This window comes from Sylvia atricapilla, chromosome 5, assembly GCF_009819655.1.
Source record: "Sylvia atricapilla isolate bSylAtr1 chromosome 5, bSylAtr1.pri, whole genome shotgun sequence".
NCBI lineage: Eukaryota > Metazoa > Chordata > Aves > Passeriformes > Sylviidae > Sylvia > Sylvia atricapilla.
The window spans coordinates 18,130,517-18,149,025 of record NC_089144.1 but is presented as its reverse complement, the minus strand read 5'-3'; the positions used below and the strand labels follow the sequence as shown (position 1 = coordinate 18,149,025).

The 18,509-nt window shown below is 40.7% G+C and overlaps 1 protein-coding gene across 7 annotated transcripts in view; it reads left to right on the top strand.

The window, feature by feature from the left end:
• The window catches only part of CELF2 (CUGBP Elav-like family member 2), a 375,554-nt gene that overhangs the window by 292,515 nt on the left and 64,530 nt on the right, over positions 1-18,509 (top strand). For all 7 annotated transcript variants that reach the window (XM_066318826.1, XM_066318824.1, XM_066318822.1 and 4 more), the window contains 2 exons: positions 5,807-5,855; positions 14,435-14,569. In XM_066318826.1, coding sequence (XP_066174923.1) covers positions 5,807-5,855; positions 14,435-14,569 — 184 coding nt within the window. The remainder of the gene's footprint in view (positions 1-5,806; positions 5,856-14,434; positions 14,570-18,509) is intronic.

The following is an 18,509-nucleotide window of genomic DNA, read 5'->3' as shown; positions in this document are numbered from 1 at the left end:
TTTCCCACTGGTTTTTATGCTGGTACCTCTTTAGGTGTTTTTCATCTGAGCCCTTAGCCTGTCTCTGCTGCTTCTTTTAATATTTCCTTCCTCTTTGGTTTTCCTATTGATTCCAAAAGTCACAGGATTCGTAAACCTTTACCCAGAAAGAATATTAAGGTTTAATTAAGGTCCAGTATCTCTTCTTCTCTCTCCTGCATTCTCTCTTGACATTTTGCAGTTCTGAGATGCAGAAAATATGAAGGAAGTCCCTTTTCGCTTCAACAGTGATTAATGCTAGCAAGAAGCAGGTCCCAAAGTGGTAGAAATGACAAGATACATGCAAGCTGTCATCATTTAATCCTATTGCTTTTTGTTTGCTTTGATTGTTACCTGAGTTCTTCAAATTTACCCTTTGCTTGGGGGGAGAATTAGCTCCATTTTGTGTGATGTGTAAGGGTGATGTGGTCTGTGAGGGTGACACGTAAGGGACAAACTAAATTGGGTCATGGCTAGAAACATGATGACAGGGAAGGGAGGGAGGGCATGGGTCTGAAAAGGACTAAGAACTCTAGAAGTCTGCTGGTGGCTTTAAAGGATTATAGAAAGATGATGACAGGAGTGGTAAGGAGTGAGGAGCCATGGATAGTATTCTCCACATACAGTCCCTCAGCTCTGATGGTAAAAAGTCACATTCTGCTTAACTTTAAAGGAATTTCAGGAGGTGGTCTTTGCCATACTGAGCTGGGTGAAGGTGGGGGAAGGTCTGATGGGAATTCAGAGTCCTTTCTTACCAAGTGCTTTCCTTCCTCAAGGCACAAGGAATGATAGGAACAAAGCATGTGCATCCATGGTGGCAAGAATGGACAATAAAAGCTGCTAATGGATGTAGTAATCATGTATGAAGTTGTTTTTACAATGAACCATAAAAAATAATAATTTCAGTCTAGGTGCCCAGAGTTTCAGAGGTGCTGAGGGGTATCCAAATTTCACAGACTCAACATAGCTGCAGCAAAATGAGCCCATCAGCTCCTTCACCTTCACTGGAAGGCATCTCCTGCTTTTAATCACCAAAGTCCTGTGCAAGACTAACACACTCATATTTAACATCTTAAAGCAGCCAATACAGACCATTTCGAGTGCCAACAGCCTCCTCCTACAAACTTCACTCACAGAAATTGCTGCTCTTAGGAAGTCTTTAGCCTACCCAGAATATCTTAATGCCCATTTCTCTTCAAAAAATTGCTGGAAAGCAAGTCTCCAAAGCCTTTCCAGCAAATATATTGACAACTCTGAAATGTAATTTAAGCATGTTGATGGAGCGGTGACTTGGAGTGTGCCAATCCCATGCTTTTCCATGCCTGGAGACGGTTCTTACCTGTTCACCTTTGACACCTCAGGTTTAAGATTACACCTGATTTGAAGCATCCCCTGACTAAACAAAACAAACCATGAGCTGATGTGCAACCACACAATAGTAATCACAGCTAATGACTCTGCTAAATGCTAGACTGCACACACCTCCTTGTTTGGTGTTTGTTTTGTATACAGAAGGTAACATCGACTGAATAACGAGGATGCCAAGTTACAGATGGGGTTGTGGAATCGTATTTGACAGCCGATTAGAGTAATCTGACAGAAATGATGACTTAATCACCACGACAGACTCCAAATTCCCAGATAGAATTCCACCCAGGTTAATCTAATTTCCTTGCAATATTTTTGCCAGAAATAGACTCTTAGCCGGCTTGTTTTCTCCCATGCAGATGTCACATGGCTTTGACAAGAATGTAAATAGGTACTGTTATTCTTGTTGAAAAGATGACTTTGAGACTCTAAAGCTGGAGAGGTTGCATGCCTTTGAGATGCATTGGGTTGCTTTGCTCTGTTTTTTTCTCTAGTGACGTTATGTTTACATACAGCAAATATGCTTGGGAAAAAGAGGGAGGAAAAAAGATGTAACGATTCAATTGTAAGTCTAGGCCATGGCGTGGTACTGCTGCTGCCCTGGACATAGCCAGCAGCCAGATTCTCATTAATTTGAGGGGGATTTTCAGAGTTGCATGTTTGAAAACTGTTTCTTTGCCTTTTTGGTTCCCATGGACTGCCTCAGCCCCCCTGCTTGGGATGCACCCAAGAAGAGGCAGTGACGTGCTTGGCCCCAGGCTTTGGGTGGCCTCTGTGACAGCATAAGCAGCAGTGAAAACCCCACTTTGCTGCCAGCACTGCCACGAGGCACTGGCAACCTTGGGCACGAGGAATTTGCCTGCTCTCAGCTGTAAAACAGTGGCGTGGTGTGTTTTGAGACTGATGGGCGGAGAGTACCTGCAGGAAAGGCAGGTCATGCCCTGCTTGCTGCACAAGCGTGTTCAGTACAGCTCTCTGCAATATTGACAGGGAGAGGTTGCTCCTCACATCCCATACTCCAGCCTGGGTTTGATATCCCTGTGCACAGTGCTTGCCAGGGGAAGCTGCCCATGCTCAGAAAGAACTTGCCTGAGAGCTGTGTTGTTCTCTTTTACTGTGTGTGTGCTGAGCACAAGATGATGTTCAAGTTAATAAATTACTTGCTGAGGTTATTTTTCTTATTCTTCCTCTTTATTAATTGTAAGCATGCATTCATAAATACTGTATTTTCATAAGCAAAGCTTTCTCCAAGAAAAGAAGAAAATGTTTCCGGTTGTTCTGTGTGACAACATGACATACTGAGAAATCACTTACCTTGAGATCCATAAGTGATGTATAGCTACAATAACAGCTTTCTGATAAGATGGGAAATCCTTCATTTCAGTAGATGACATGATTCTAGTGAGTGGCATCTAATTTGAAACAGTTTTATATCATCTATAATCTTTTGGAGGCCCTAGGAAAGCACAGCTATTATATTATTTTATAGCCTGCAGTTATACAAGAAAGATACAAAACATACAGATTATTTTCTCTTTTGCTCATTGTAGAGTGAAAGGATAGTATCTATTTAGCTTTTGTCTCTGCCCCTTTAATTTTCTTATTCACTACACACTTCTTTGAGAATAATTCTTTTCTTTTCTTTTCTTTTTTACACCTACCTTTAAATATTTTATGGGTGGAGAGCTTATAATATGTATTGTCACGGCAGTTGTCTCTAGAGGTCAGCAATGAGTTTAATAATGAGATGCGAACCAGTGACTCTGTAAAACCCATTTCAGGTTATAAATGGCATGTTTTATTGAATCTAGTGTTAAAGGTTGTTAACGTATCAATTGGTGATGGTCAGGGTTAAACAAGCTTCAACATGAGCCCTCTCATGTTAGGAAACTGTCAGTAAGTTATTTTTCCACTTTTCTTTTCACTGAAGCCAGGTTTGTGTATTACATCCATTTTTCTGGGGGTGTTCTGCAGTTTAAATTCTCCAGGCCGGAGCTGGATCTTTAATTAGTTTTGCACCAATATAATTTTAAGCACAATGGTATCACTACCAAATTCAGCTTGATGGAATGAAGGGAATTTGGACCATGAGTTTTTAGCAGGAACTTTTGAAATCAAGTCAAAATCCATTTGAAGCATCATGTTAAATCTTGCCTCTTGTTTGGTAAATGTACCAGATTACTGAGTTAATGAACTTGGGGTAATGATGTGTGACTGAAGAGGATGACTTTGGAAATGCAGTAAATGTGTTTGTCAGGTAACACTGATCTTCGTGTTGCGACCCTGGGCTGCAAAAATAACTTCTGCACAGGAATTTGGTCTAAAGTTGGCTTCTCTGGCTCAGGCAGTTTGAAAAGTGAGAGGTTTTAAAGGTTGTTAGAATAGGCTTTATTCAAAATATCTCCTCTTAGGGACACATAAACGCATCCATAAAGAGCAATAGATTAATTCTCTGTCTGCAAAAGGCCTGAAATTGGGCTGGGTTTTTCTATTATATTCTGCATATTTCTGAATTTTCAACACTCGCCTTTCTTTCCTCTATTTTCCCACCACTCTGTTGCTCAGAGACATCAGTAACCTGCAATAGCCTTGTGGAGCAAGTTGCACCTTTTTTCTCCTTTCTGTTTTTTTGCTTGCTGAGTGGACATACTGCCTCACATCCCCATGAATTTTAGGTCTCCTGCAGTGCCCAGTGTATTGTTGATGTCAGGAAAAATCTTAAGCGCTAAAGAAGACAGAGAACGATAGAGGTTCCCTTTTTTTCTGTAAAACTGATCTAATAAGAGTGGTGGCAGACAAGTGCTGGGCTATTTAAATCCTTTTAGGAAAAAAATGAGTCAAAGAGAGCAGAACTGTTAAAACTGAAGAAAATTTATGCATCCCGACAGCTACATCTACCTTGTGGCTTTGCCTTTTCCTAGGACACAGTGGGGAGTTGTGCAAGCAGCACAGGGAATACATTGATTTGCAAGGACAGGGAGCATTCTGGACTTTGAGTAAATCTAACAGAAATATTCAGAGCAATATTTTATATTTTTTGAAGAATCCAGCAACTTTTTCCCTGGTGGTTAAGTTACTTCACCAAAAGCATTGCAGATGTGGGTTCCTGTGCAGCTTTGAAAGCATATCTGATATGAGGGCATGGATGTTCTCTCCTGCTCAGCTGTTTTTGTTTCCCAGAGTTTGTCATAACAATCTTTTAGTAAAAAAATGGAATTGCCTCTGACATTTTCAGGCAACACACAGCTGCGCTGTGCTGAAAAATGATACAAAGGTAGAAAGAGGATACATTTTCTCACCTGTTCACGTGGATTGGTAAGGAATTGCTGAGGAGAGAAAAGACACTGGCCCTGCTGCTCCCAGAACATTTGTGCAGTCAAATCCCAGTAACTATGCAGAGCCCAAGAAAGAAAATAAAAATGGGGGGCATTTTTTTGCAAGCTTAAACATCTCCCACATTGAATCTTAAGGTGAGGTCAGTTCTGGAGGCTTTTGAGAAGCTGTAATAAAATTTCCCTGAGCACACCATATTAGCCACAGTGCTGGCTATCACCAATATCCTGTGGAAAACTGATCATGCGGGAACTCAATTGCCGTGGTGTTATTATTTCTGAAAGAAGAAAAACACCATTTGTAGAAATTTTATTGGAGTTATCCACAATTCAGCATCGGAGCAGTATCATTTTAGTAGAAAAAGCTGAGGACACACCAGACTGAGTGTGCCAAGGTGGGGTGTTCAGCACAGAAAGCTGCACACAGGGGTTGGTTTCCTTTGCAGCAAGAGGGTCATGAATGGAGGAAGAGGTTGAAAAGGAAAAAAGATTCGGAGTTTTTATGGAAGCCAGAATTGTTACATGTTGTGGTGGAAGCTTTATGAATGAATATGTGATGTATTGTAAAACAAAAAGATGAGATACTAAACAATTATAGGAAGCTATTTTAGGAATCAAGATCTCTTCTTCTTCAGTCCTGAAAGAATCAGCAGAGTTTTTTAATTACAAGCAAAGTTCATTTGTCAAACTCAACTCCTCTGAGTACGTTTGAAATGCTTGCTAGTTCTTAAATTACTTGAAAATTACATCTCAGTTTTGGCAGTGGATGAGCTCAAGGAAAAAAAGTTGGTAAAGCAGAAACCAAGCATACCATAAACTAATGAGGGCTGTAACTTTAGAGGTCTTCTGAAACTAGATACAGCAAATTAAAGATTTATATGAGTCCTATGGGCCCAATGATATTTTTCTAAAACTTCCTCATTATAAAATACTCCTTTGCCATTTTATTTTATCTTATAAGCCTATATTACAGTGTTATTTTAAACTTATATAATTTCAACATGTTTAATATTAAATTGTATCTCTTTTTAGACCTTCATTAAAAACATCACTCTTGACTTTTTATGACTCTCTTTCATTTTTTTTAGATGCATCATCCTATTCAGATGAAACCTGCAGATAGTGAAAAGTCAAATGGTATGTGTTCAATTTATTTTTTACTTAATTGTGTCTTTCTCTAAACTAAAGTAAGCACAACACTGTGAGAGTTTTTGCTTTACTCCTTTTGTGGTGAAAATAATAGGCAGTTTCCCTACACCTGACATGTTGGGAAGGCCTTGAGCTGCTCTGAACTCCCTTTTATCTTCTGCTTTAAAGAAGGAGAGAAATGTCATCCAAAAGGGTCTTCCTTCTACCTTCTGTATGTCATGACCTACCTCACTGGGTTCTCCTAACAGTAAGGTAATGTGGGAGCACCTGAGATTGATAAGACTTGAGATAAAATGTTAATGCTGAAAATTAAAAATAAAAGAAACAAAAATTTGTGTGTTAACACACTATGTGTTAGCATGTTAAGGCCAACACATGATAGGCCTTAAACATTTGCCAAAACTACCTTTTTACAGAATGATGCCATTCTGAATTTGAGCCAAATTTAGGTTTTAATCATATGCTTCATTATGAGCTGGGAAGCCCACTTTGGAGCTCTCTGTATACTTATTCCTCAAAACGATTGAAAAATGAATGCTATAAAGACAGTAATATCCATTTGGAATACTAGGGTACTGCCTAAGTGGATGTATATGACATGCAAAATAGATGGCAAGCTAAATCTATTAAACATGCCAGGTTTATACATTCAGGGAAATAAGATAATCGAATGGTAGTGCAACTTGGCGGCGTGTGATTCTTTAAAAATATATACATGTATATTTTGCCCCTTGATTTGTTCCTGTAATTTTCTAAAATATATGTTAAAGATATCATCTGCCTTCTTAGATTGCAAGAGCTTCATTTTCCCTTAAGGCCCACATAATCAGAGCTGGTTCCTCCAACAGGCATCTTTGCACCTCATTAATTAGTAATCAGGGCAGAAGCCGTGCACTTAGAGATCTACATACCTGCAAATGTAAATTATGATTGGGCTCTAAATCTCTCCGCAAGGCTTTTTTAAGGCTTCTTTTTTTTGCTAATTGTAGTGCATCCCTTTTCCAGGCTTCTCCAAGGATTATGAAGTTTGGAAGGAAATGAAAACTTCATATTATGCTAGGTTTCCCATTATGACAACTTTCCAAACAAAAGTGGCCACGAGCACAGGAAATACAAGCCGTCACCCGTTTGTATGGGAGAGGGTGTTCTCTCTCTCTGATTTGAATCGTAGAATCGTTGAATATACTGAGTTGGAAAAGATGGATATCCATCCATGGGGATTCTCAGAGTCTAATTCCTGGCCCTAAACAGGACAATCCCAAAAATCCCACCATGTGTTTTAGAGCATTGTCAAAATGCTCCTTGACCTCTGTCAGTCTGGTGCTGTGACCATTGCTCTGGGGAGCCTGTTCCAGTGCCCTGCCACCCTCTGGGTGAAGAAAATTTTCCTGAAGATTTTTAGCAATGATTTCTTGCTGTCTTTGAGTGCTCAGAATAGAGGCCAAGGCACCTGGATGGGCAGGACTGAGCTTTTCAGGCCCCACTGCAATCAAGGAGAACGTTGCTGTTGAAATCCAGACTCCAGTCCCTAGGATTTAGTGCTAGCAGTGGGCACAATTATCCTGTAGGCACAGGAACGCTGGCCTGAACCCTCTGAACTAAGTATGGCCTCTATGGGTTCTTCTTTCAAAGACAAATTTCACCTCAATTTCCTTGGCAAATTAGAAAAATAAGAGGCAATGGGCCAAAATTGACTCCCAGTGAGTTACTTGTTCATTGCCTGAAGTGTTTCTTTCTAAAGGAGATTGAACATATTGGAAAAACACTGTGGGGAATTGTGCAAATTCTGTCTTTCTCTGCAAGTAGTGCCTGCTTGGAAAGCAGGGTAGGTTGGCTCCTGGCTGCTGCTGTTAGTCTGGGGTTATCTGCATGAAACTCCTGTCTGCACTGTAGGAAAACTCCTATTTTCTGGCATCTATTCCAAGCACAAAAATCACAAGGGATTGAGGTTTTTCACTTTTTTTTTCCTTGCCTTTCTTTGTATTTTTTTTGAAAAACAAATTGTCAGTTCAGGGGTTCCAACTGTCAAATTAAACACCTTTTTAAATTTAGACTCCTGAAGGGTGTGGGAACTTTTGATAGGCATGTTCAAGGGGTGGTGAACTTTTTTTTTTTTTTTTTAATTGACTGGAGGAACAGGAGGCAAACTAACACCACAGTGATGGTAATAATGGTACAGCCCCTCAGAAAGGCAGGGCGTAGGCATGGGGTTCATGGAGTGGATGATAGTTTGTGAGCAGCTTGGAGATCAAGAAAGAGGAAAAAACAGCAGTGTGGGGGATGTGGAGGTTTGTTTGGCACATGTTTCCAATATGCTCCAGGCTATCCATCTGAGGAGGTTTATTATCCATGCCAACAGCAAACTAAACTGTACCTCTTCAACCAGATTGGTAAGTTCAAAGGGCAAAAGAAAAAAAGACATGCCAAGGCTTCCTGGTTTTCATGATCCATGGTGGTTGAACTTTTGAAGAATACTCGAATCTCTTTGATTTCTCAGTCGTGGGAGGATCCCAGTGGATTTTTTATGGGTTGAGTGGTGTTTTCAGTTTGCAAAGAGGTTAAAGATATTTTCTTGGTCAAAAATTTCTTGAGGCAAGATGTGTAGGACAAGTTGAACACTTTACAATTCTCCTGAGCTTGCACATGTTCGCGAAGGATTGATAGACGTGTTCAAGTTCCATAGGGAGGAAGGAGAGGTCCTCTCATTCTACTTACAGAGGGTTTCAAAGAAGAGTATTTGCTGTGTGATTAAATGCCCCCTCCTCACATTGAGTCGCTTGTGAAAAGCTTTGAATGAGCATCCAAGCCAGAGACAACCAGGATTAAATGCTCCTCCTTTTCCATTGCTGTTCCTCCCCTTACATGTCCTCATCACCCGAGGAATCTGTCCCTTGACACCAGAGGCCAAGCTCACTTCATGGAAACTGGGAGATGGGTATGGAAGGGACACCTGCAGCACACCTGTTCCAGGTTGAGCCCCATCCAACCTGGCCATGAACACTTCCAGGGCTCAGGTATCCACAGCTCCTCTGGGCAACCTGTTCCAGTGGTTCCTTCCCTGCCTACAGTGTGTCTATTTCTCTGCTCATGCGGATGAAGCAAATGTTGATCTCTTCCACCAAGCTCTTAACACCTAGAGTTGATAGGGCAAGACTTGCCCTCAGATTTAATTAATTTGTCTAATATGGGGGATTCTGAAAAGCTTCTTACTCTTAAAAAACATAACATCACTTGAAGATTTGCAGATGATGAATTTTGTAGTGTGTTCTGGTCTGATCACCTTTGTCCAGGTTGTTTTAATCTGTCTAGAAAGTTTTGGTTAAGGATTTTTTGCCAAAAAAGCATGGTTTCAACTTTAAAGGCTCCACCATTACTAGATCCATCACTCGTCATATTTATCCCTTTAAGGACATTTTCCCTTTTTCAAACAAAGGAGGTTCCTCCAGTCTAATGCTGAAAAACTTTCAAACACCTGCTTGACTCTGAGTTGTCTGTGGCCATTACAATCCTACAATTTGCAAATGCTTAAATGTCTTGGATCTGGATTTGAACACATTCAATTCTTTCAGGTGCATATCCTGCAGACAGTATGCTCTTAAATGCATCAAAACATCACTGCTTCAGGGAAAATGACAAAATTCTCTATTAAAAAAAATAAAGTTGAGAGGGGGTAGCTGAGTAATCTTATAATTTATTTTTATTGATTTTATTAGTGGAAAATTTAAAAAATAATTTTGAAATTCTAAGTGGCACAACTTTGCTGATTTGGAGGTAGTAATTAGATGCCATATGTTAGCACTAACACATAGAGAAGTTGATAATTAATGCAGGCAGCTCTGGATTCAGGTGTGACTTTGACAGATTGTATGCAAGGGGTTTTCACAGCCTTACAGCTAGGGATAAAAAGTCTCATTTCACCCTTTCCCTTCTATATGGGATTAAAAACCAAAACCAAAACCAAACAAAAAAACCCTCCACACCATTTATACATAATTAGCTATTTATTTATTTGCTCAAAAGAGAAGGCATCTTCTAGGGAGAAAATGCACTCTATCTGACTGAACTCCTCAGAAATGTACAATAAAGGGTTATAATTTTAATTTTTCAGAATTTTGGGGGGTTAGAGGAGTGAAAAGGAAAGTTATGCTGAATCTTCAGGGAGATTTCTCACAATTATTACAGGGTTTAATTCTTTTGTAGCATTCAGGAAATAATCTCTACTCCTTTATCCTCCTGGGTTAGCACAGGCAATCTAATACAGCCTGCAAGAAATGCTCATTACTGAAGCAAATTGAGTAAAGCTAAAAAATTAGACCCTTCAGGATGTTATTCAGCATGCTGGATGTAGTGCTGTCAGAACTCAGGAAGCTCAGTTTGAAGGCTCCCCTAGCAGAGACAGATTTCATCTCTCATAACCTTTGATGGCTAAGGCAGAGTTCTGGGTTCAAACACGATGCCCAGACACGTGTGCTAGTGATGGCAGTGCTAGCCTTGATGGGGTTACAAGAGCAACTCACCTCATTTTAAAACAGATGTCTGTACTTCTTCATGCAGTGTTCCTGCATTCTGGCAAACCCCACCCCAAATCCAGCAGGCTTAGCACTGGATGTGTCACTCGAAGTGCCCTGGCAGCACAGCCAACCTGTGTTTGTAATGTGTTGGGATGGATTAAGGGTGAACCTCATAATGTGTTAATCAAGAAACTGCACGGTTTCACACTTTCCTTCCTATAAATAGAACTTCAGGCCTTGTTTACTGCAACCTTCTGGCTGCTTTTGCTCCATCAAGGAGGGCCACTCAGCCACCCCGTCCTACCTGCTGCTTCCAAACAGTTCTTATCTACTTCATTGCTCCAGAGTGCTGTAAAATACTCAGAAAGTTCAACTTAAGCCCATGAGCGAGGTTCAGAAATAATGACATCAAACATATGCTAAAAAAGTTTTGATTTTTCTGGATTTTGAATTGTTGAAACTTACCCTAAGGATGGGAGATAGAGTTATCAAGCAGCAATGAAGTGCTTTTGAGATACGTGCACACAAGTGCTGGCCCTTGCACACTGTTATCCTTCTCCCAGCCTTCTTTGCCTGATTTCACTGCCCAAAGCACTCACAGCTCCCAAGCTTTGTCCAGTCCCTCAGAGCTCGTTCATTCCTCCTATTCCTGCAGCTGGAGCTCAGGACATCTAGATGTTTTCATGATGCCCAAGGTCTGGGAGTTGGCTGGAAGGTAGCAGCATCTGTCAATCTACTCGGTCAATGTACAAAAATCTGTAATCTACTGTCAGTAGCAGGGGAGAGACTCCCATGACAAAGGCCATCCTGGGAGAGGTGAGATCTGACACTCTTTGGAGGAGCTGATCTTGGCATTGCCACCAGCCAGTTGAGCTGAGACCAAACCTGTAGGTCACTGAAATTAGGCCAGATGGTTTAGGCTGCTGTCCTTTCCCTAAGAAGCAGCACCTGTCCTAGCCTCAGTGTTTTGCTGGGTCATGTGTGTTTAATGCTGGGCTCCTCATTTTACAGTCTGTGGGAGAAATCCAACACAGGAAAATCTGCAGGCTTGGCAGATCCAGAGGGAAGTTTGCTAACCTCTAAATACATTTGACCCACGCTTCTTGCACTCTGTTGTCTGATTCTCAGTCCTTCCCTGTGTGGCTGGTGAGAATTCATTTTAGAAAGAAAGAAGTGGCTGACCAAAAATGCAGAAATAACTCTTGAAAATCAGTCTTACTGAGGTGGAAAAGTATTCCTTTCTCTGTGTGGGAATACATTGTTAAAAACTCTTTCAGCCTAATAGTATCAGATGTTCTATCAGATGGAGTGAAAACATGTCATTTTGATCTTGACAATTGTCACTTTAAATGTTTTTTTATGCTGGGCCCCTAGCCAGAAAAAGAATAGCAATTTTCTTAAGCTTCAACACTGATCAGCACTGACTAATGGCACTGAATGCAGAGCACGTCATCATATCAATATGTTTTCTGTACTCTGAGCATTCTTCATGAAATCTGCATTTTTAAGATGTACAGTACACAGGAGCTGGATGTTTAATTTACTATAAAATCACCCTCAAGCTGCAAACCTGCAAATCATGTTAGTTAAATGGCATATTTATAGGTTTACTAGCAAAAGCGAAGGAGGCCGATGGGGAGTTTGTCGCCTGCTACTCTTTGGAAAATTAAAACAAAGCCTTCTGTTCCCATCTCATTCCTTTTGAGTCTCCATGTGAATCTCTTTGATTTGAGGCTTTGTCCTGGCACCAAAGCAGGACCCAAGGGACCTCCTTTGGGATGCTGTGGCAGGCATTTGTCCAACTTAGCCAGCAGCTATTTTTAAAAGAGGGTTGGAACCGAGTCACCCTTAGGGTAGACCTGCACACTGTATTTCAGGCTTAAGATCAACCCAAATTCAAACTGGCTGACACAGAGACACAAAATAAGAGGTGCATAACACAGAGCAGAAGGCAATTCTTGGAAATGTGCTTGGCACCAGTCTGTGGTGTGGAGAAATCTAGGCCTGACAGTCCAGCTGGGTCTCTTGTCTCAAAACCTTTCCTGCCCTATGGCCATAGGCCATGGCTGTTGTCGAGGGGACAAGCTGGCCAGGGAACTTCCTCAAAAAGATTGTTCAAGGCAGCATAGGAATTGTCTGTAGCCAGGTTACAGGCATCCTTCCACCAGCAGAAGAGGCTGCCTGCACTCCTCTTGGAGCTGTGAGTAAGGCAGTTCAGCTTTCCCACCCTTAAAATAATAATTAGCATCATCAAGGTCAGCTATATATTATTAATCAGATGTAAAGTTTCATAATAAGACATATATATATATGTGTATATATAAATATCCTAACTTGCAGGTCTTATTTGCAATCACGCATATTCAGCTCCTGATCTGTATATAACTGGCTCATCCCATGCATTCATTTCTTAACCCTTTGTGGAGGGTTCACCTACGTGTGGAACCTCAGTATAAAGTGTGAATGAAAGTGTTCAGTCTTGAGGAATCTCTGCTGAAGAAAGCATCTTCCCCTGGGTGTTAAATTCACACCAATTTTCTTGCAAGCTTGTAGAGTGAGACGCTGGGATTGCAGGGGCTGGTCTCTGTTTTGGGTTCTGAAAAATGCATGGAATTGGTGCTTGCTTGTATAAAAGCTACAAATACTTTTTAAAGCCAGCGATTTAAAGAGAAAATTACTTCAAACGGTTTTCATGATCAATAAACATGAACTTCTTCTTGTTATTCTTGAAATTATTAAATGCACTGAAAGTGTTGAAGTATAACACAAATAAAATCCTAGAAAAAAATGGATGCAGTTCCTTCTTCCTCAGCTGCAATTTTTTCCATATGACAAACTCGTACTAACACAGAAGACAGTTAGAGAGCAAGGGAGGATTTTTTTTTTTTTTTTTGTAAGCCCAGAAATGAAAATACTTCATTACAAAAATAATTTGCACAATAATGGAAATAAGTAAGTGCAGTGCAGACTCTCTGGAGTAAAGCTTTCCTTCCCTCTTTGCTTCCCTACAAACCCTGACAGTCTGCTCATTAACAAGGAATTGGATTTACATGCCATTTCCAGAGGAGAAGAAAGCAGTGGTGTATGTACTGTATAATAAGCACTTAGATTTTTGGTTTAATATAGATGGGTGGATGCGTTAACATTTTTAAGTTTTTCCAGAGTGAATCAAGTTTTGATGACCTCTTTCATTTTTGGCAAGAGTTCCCAGCTTTAGACCTGCAAATTTGAGCTTGATTAATAGGACTGTGTGCATCCTGCTGCAGCAGTCCAGCTTGTGCTGGTGCTGGTGACAATGCAGGCAGGAAGTATTCTACCAATAATTCAGGTAAAGCACATTTTTCATGGTGGTTTTTTTGCAAACTCAGCATCATTACACATCAAAGGGTGTTCAAGTGATGTCCTGAAATAAGTCTTGTGTCCTCCTGAAGGGGAGAAGGCTATGCCACTAAAAAAAAAAAAAAAAAAAAATAGGCAGAAAAATTTAATGCATTCTTTTTCCAGAGCTGTCATTGCACATTTGCCTTTCCAGTGCTGTGCATTAAGTTGGCTGAAATTGAAAGCTCAGATAGAAGCTGCTCTCAAAACATTTCTCAGGAATATTTTTCATTAGCTTGTGTCATTACGTGCACAATCCCTTCTTCACCCTCACCCATCATGATTTCTTTCACACATGAGGGAGATGAGGGAATTTATCTCAATTAGAATCCATGCAAAGATATCTTTAAAAGTGTCTCTAACAGAGGGTACTTTCCTTTTAGAAGCCATGAAGGGGAGGTGTATGCAGAGCGACTGAGACAGGCAATTAATATGTTATATAAACAGTAAGCACCACTAGAAAAAGGAGCGTGAGAGAGAGAAAAAAAGATGAGATATTTGGGGTGGGGGAGGAAGGGGGGAAGGGAGGTTGTAAGTATAAAGTGTTTGCCTTAGGACTTGTCTTCAGTTACAGAGCCAGACTCACATGACTGGAGCTCGGTTTGATGTGGTAATGAAGCATTGATCACAGGAAAAAGATGAAATGGCCTTTGCTCATTCATTATTTTTATCTTCTAGCTGTGGAAGACAGAAAATTGTTCATAGGAATGGTTTCGAAGAAGTGTAATGAGAATGATATCAGGGTGATGTTTTCTCCGTTCGGCCAGATAGAAGAATGCCGAATCCTTCGGGGACCAGATGGGCTGAGCCGAGGTGAGTGTGCAGCCTGTAAAGTCTCTTTCCTTAAGTGCTAATTGGGAGCTTTATGTCACAGCCAAGGTAGGCAGAGCCACTGTCTGCAGCAAGAGGTTATGCTGTAATATGTCCCACGTGATGAAGGTATCCACATGAACTTTTCACAGTGACTGAAATTATCACCTTTTATTTCCAGTGTCAGAAAGGTCTCGGTGCCAACATATTAACTTGTGTTATCACCCTGTTTGTCAGCTGGAAAGGTTCCTTTGCACCCTGAGAAAACACCCTCAGTTTTCTGCTCTCACAAAATCAAAGTTGTTCCCCTGACCCCATTTCTGCTTTGTAGCACAAGGTCAAAAAAAAAAAAAAAAAAAAAAGGAGAGGACTGTAAATGACTGCTTGAAGGCATGAAGGGTGATGGGAACTGGCCCTCATTGTAGCATTATCTTCTCCATTCCTGTGTTTTCTGTAACTATATGCAAAACATAGGTCTGCTGTAACTGAAACACAAAGAGTCTAGCTTGGACCTGAGAGCACTGCCTGGACAAAAGTTTGTAAAAAGAGTTTTTAAATCTTGTGCCTCTACCACAACCCAAAAACCAGGGCAGAGGTATAATGCATCACCATCAAGAGTGGTCAAGTGGCCAACCTGAACTTGGAAATGAAATGCTGCACAGATTTAAATAGCCAGTGATCCCTTTTGAGTGCAAAAGTACCTTTTAGGGAAAGGCCTTCTGAAAACCTATTGAACAGAAAAATAAATGTATATTGATGGCATAGACTGCATATTAACTCTGTGGTATATGGACCTGAATTTATTCTCAGAGCATAAACCTTCTCAAAACATCAGTGTCAGGGGTTGCTGAGTGGAAAAGGAAATAGGGATAGTTCCCATCTCTCAGTGCAGGATTATGCTGTTGTACCTGCCACAGCCAGTTAATGGCACAGAGAGTAAAGTAATTTTAATTGTGGAGTTGTGAAAAACATCACATCTATAGGAAAAATAAATACATAGAAAGTACACAGTTTATGCATTTTATTACATTTTCAAAAAGCATAGAAAAAGGTAATAGTGCCCACTTTGCATGTAGTATATATGTAGTATATATATATGGGTATAGATTTAGGGGGTTTTTTTCTTTACTTTTAGATCTACTTATTTCTAGTAGGCAATAGGATTCACAGAATTTTGTGCAACAATTTGTTAATGGGGTTTTTTGTTTTGTGGGTGGCCCAGTTTCTATAAAACACCTAGAAATTTCAGCAAAGGAAGTGCAGGTATTCCTGTATAACATGGCATGGCTTGAAAGCACGTGCTGTACTGCTTCTGAACAATAAGGATTTGTTGGAAAGCCACTCTAACAATAAATAGGGAGCCTCAAGAATATTATGCACTCAGATTTATGTTTTGTGATTCCCCAGACTTTGGGGGCTGGGATGCAACAGTCCCATCGTGGAGAGCCTCATGATGAGGATTAGGGCACAGCTCTAAAGTTGCAGCTCAATAAGGGATGTTTGTTGATGGAGTCGAGTGTTGCCATTATCTTTCTAGTCCCAACACTGAGGCAAAATAAGTATTTCTGATTTTCACTGATTTCATTGTGTGAGCAGCACAAGGAAGGGATGATGGAAGACACAAGTGGGAAAGGAGCTAATTAATTGCTGAAATAACAAGATCTGAACATCAGATGTTTTGAGCCCCAAAAAAAGATTTAATTGACTTGTCAGCATCACCCAACAAAGAAATGGATCTTTCCTGGGATCCATAAAAATCCCACTGCATACTTGCTTTAATTCAACAGACTGAGTATAGTAGGAGCATAGAAAAGCTAATTATGAAATCCAACAGAGTAAGTGAGGTTGGTGGGTAGTTTTCTTCTTCCGTGAACAGCAATCTCACGACAATCAGGAGCTGAGATTCCTAAGCCATATCTCCAATGTATCAGGCAGGGCAGTGTTGTGTGCTGGCCAGCACAGCTGTAGAGTTAATGTGCTGTTCTCTCCTGCTGGAGACTGAAGATCTCAGAGCAGGTAGGTCACACACCAGTAACCACAGCAGAGCTGCATCCTCTGTGCCACTCGGGTTCATTTCGGTCACAATCACGACTGATATTCTACCATGCCCTCATGCCTCATGCCTTGTTAAACTCGAATTGCTTTCTACACACCCATGTTCACACTTCAGAATGGGTTCAGCTGCGCCAACCGGGTTTTCAGGCAGATTTTTATCAGCTTCACAAAACCACCACTCCATGAGAGAAGGCAAAGTGCTGGGAAAATGGTTGGTATTGCAGTTGAAATGAAAAGTGCTGAGGGACATCTGCAGAGGAGGGAGCTTGACTGAAAAAGCACAAGGTGAAAAACTGCTTCTGGAGGGAGAATTTACACTGTTAAATCTTTGCAAAGAGTTCCAGTCCTTAATGAGTTTTAATTCATGTTACCATTTCCAAGATGTTAATTCCCTTTGCCACAAACATAATTTGTTTTCTCAGCACCCGTCCAGATGTGCTTCCCTCCTAGACACAGAGGGGTGAATGAAAAATAGTCACTGTCTGAGGAAAATACTGACCTTGCCGTGCCAGAGCCTTCGGGAGCTCAGTTCAGTGCTCACAGCAGTGAGATGGAAATGTGGTCCAGTAAACTCTGTTTGGTATCTCTTTTCAGTTGCATAACAAGTACACCTCATGGTATCTCAGATGAAAAAAGCTTGAACAGTATCTTCCTTGGTATTTATGCCAGCTTTTGAGCTTTCTTAAAGGGTTCAGGCAAATAATCTGTATTACCAAGAGATAGTTGCAAGGAATAGCTCCAGGTTACATTGCTCAGTAGAACAGTTTTGGTTTGGACTGGGTTTGGGATTGGATTTTTTAACTTAGTAAAGACTAAAAAGGTTTCAGTTGACTTTTATTTTAGCCCATGTCTACACTACATCAGCAACTTTACCACTGGGAGTGTAACAGTTTGCTGTCAACTCTTAGGCAGGATTTAGGGTAGTATTGTACCACATAGGCTCCAGTAGCAAGGAGAAATCCTGTGGCATCAAGGGGAAATGTAACACTTTGTGATGAGTGTGATAAGTGCTGAGATAAAGGGAGAGAAGGAGAGAGATGGAACTCCTTGTTTCTATTGTAGTTCCTAACCAAGAGTTGACAGAACTTTTAATAAAGTCACACCCATTGCTGTCACTACTGATAATGGACCATCACCTTTTCCACTACAAATTCTTATTGTCAGCTGTTTGAAACTCAGCTCTAAAATGAGACTAAAGTAATGATGCAGAGCTCCAGTGGTGGAGCAGTGTGTTTTAAAGAAACTGAGATTCTTTTTAGCTTGAGTCATGTTTTCCCCCATTGTTGCTCACTCCTGCATCTAAGAAATAACCATTGTTTATATCTGTAACTTGCTGTATTTCAATCAGGTACAAGAATAGGCAGCAACCAAAAGGCATTGCCTTCCAGAGGCTCTGGGATAGTCCCTGTGAAATTAGCTGGCTGGCAGTGAGTAATTCCTGGCTGTGAAAGGTATTAAAAAATAAAAATACCCTGTTGGCTGTAGAGATAAAGAAACCAGGGACCAAATAGCCACGGAGGCTGGCAGCCCCTTGAGCAGGGTTCATGGGACTATCTAAAGAAGCTTGCCACTGCCTGTACGATACTCATTATTCAGAGAGAAGGATTCAGCCTGCAGGGTTGTTTAATCCACCACTTTTTCTGAAGAGCTAAGTATGCTTTACAAAAATTCATGATTGTGATATCATGTGCTAAGCTTCATTATCATGAAAAAGTAGAAGTGAACTGCCTCAGATGATTAAGATTTTTAAATCACTTATTGTAAACGGCTTAAGGAAACTTTCAGACCTCCTGACTCCCAGCACTATGTAATGTCTACATGACCACAGATGCCAACACAGACAGGCAGGCACACACTGGAGTGTGCAAAAATAGCCAGAAATACCCAA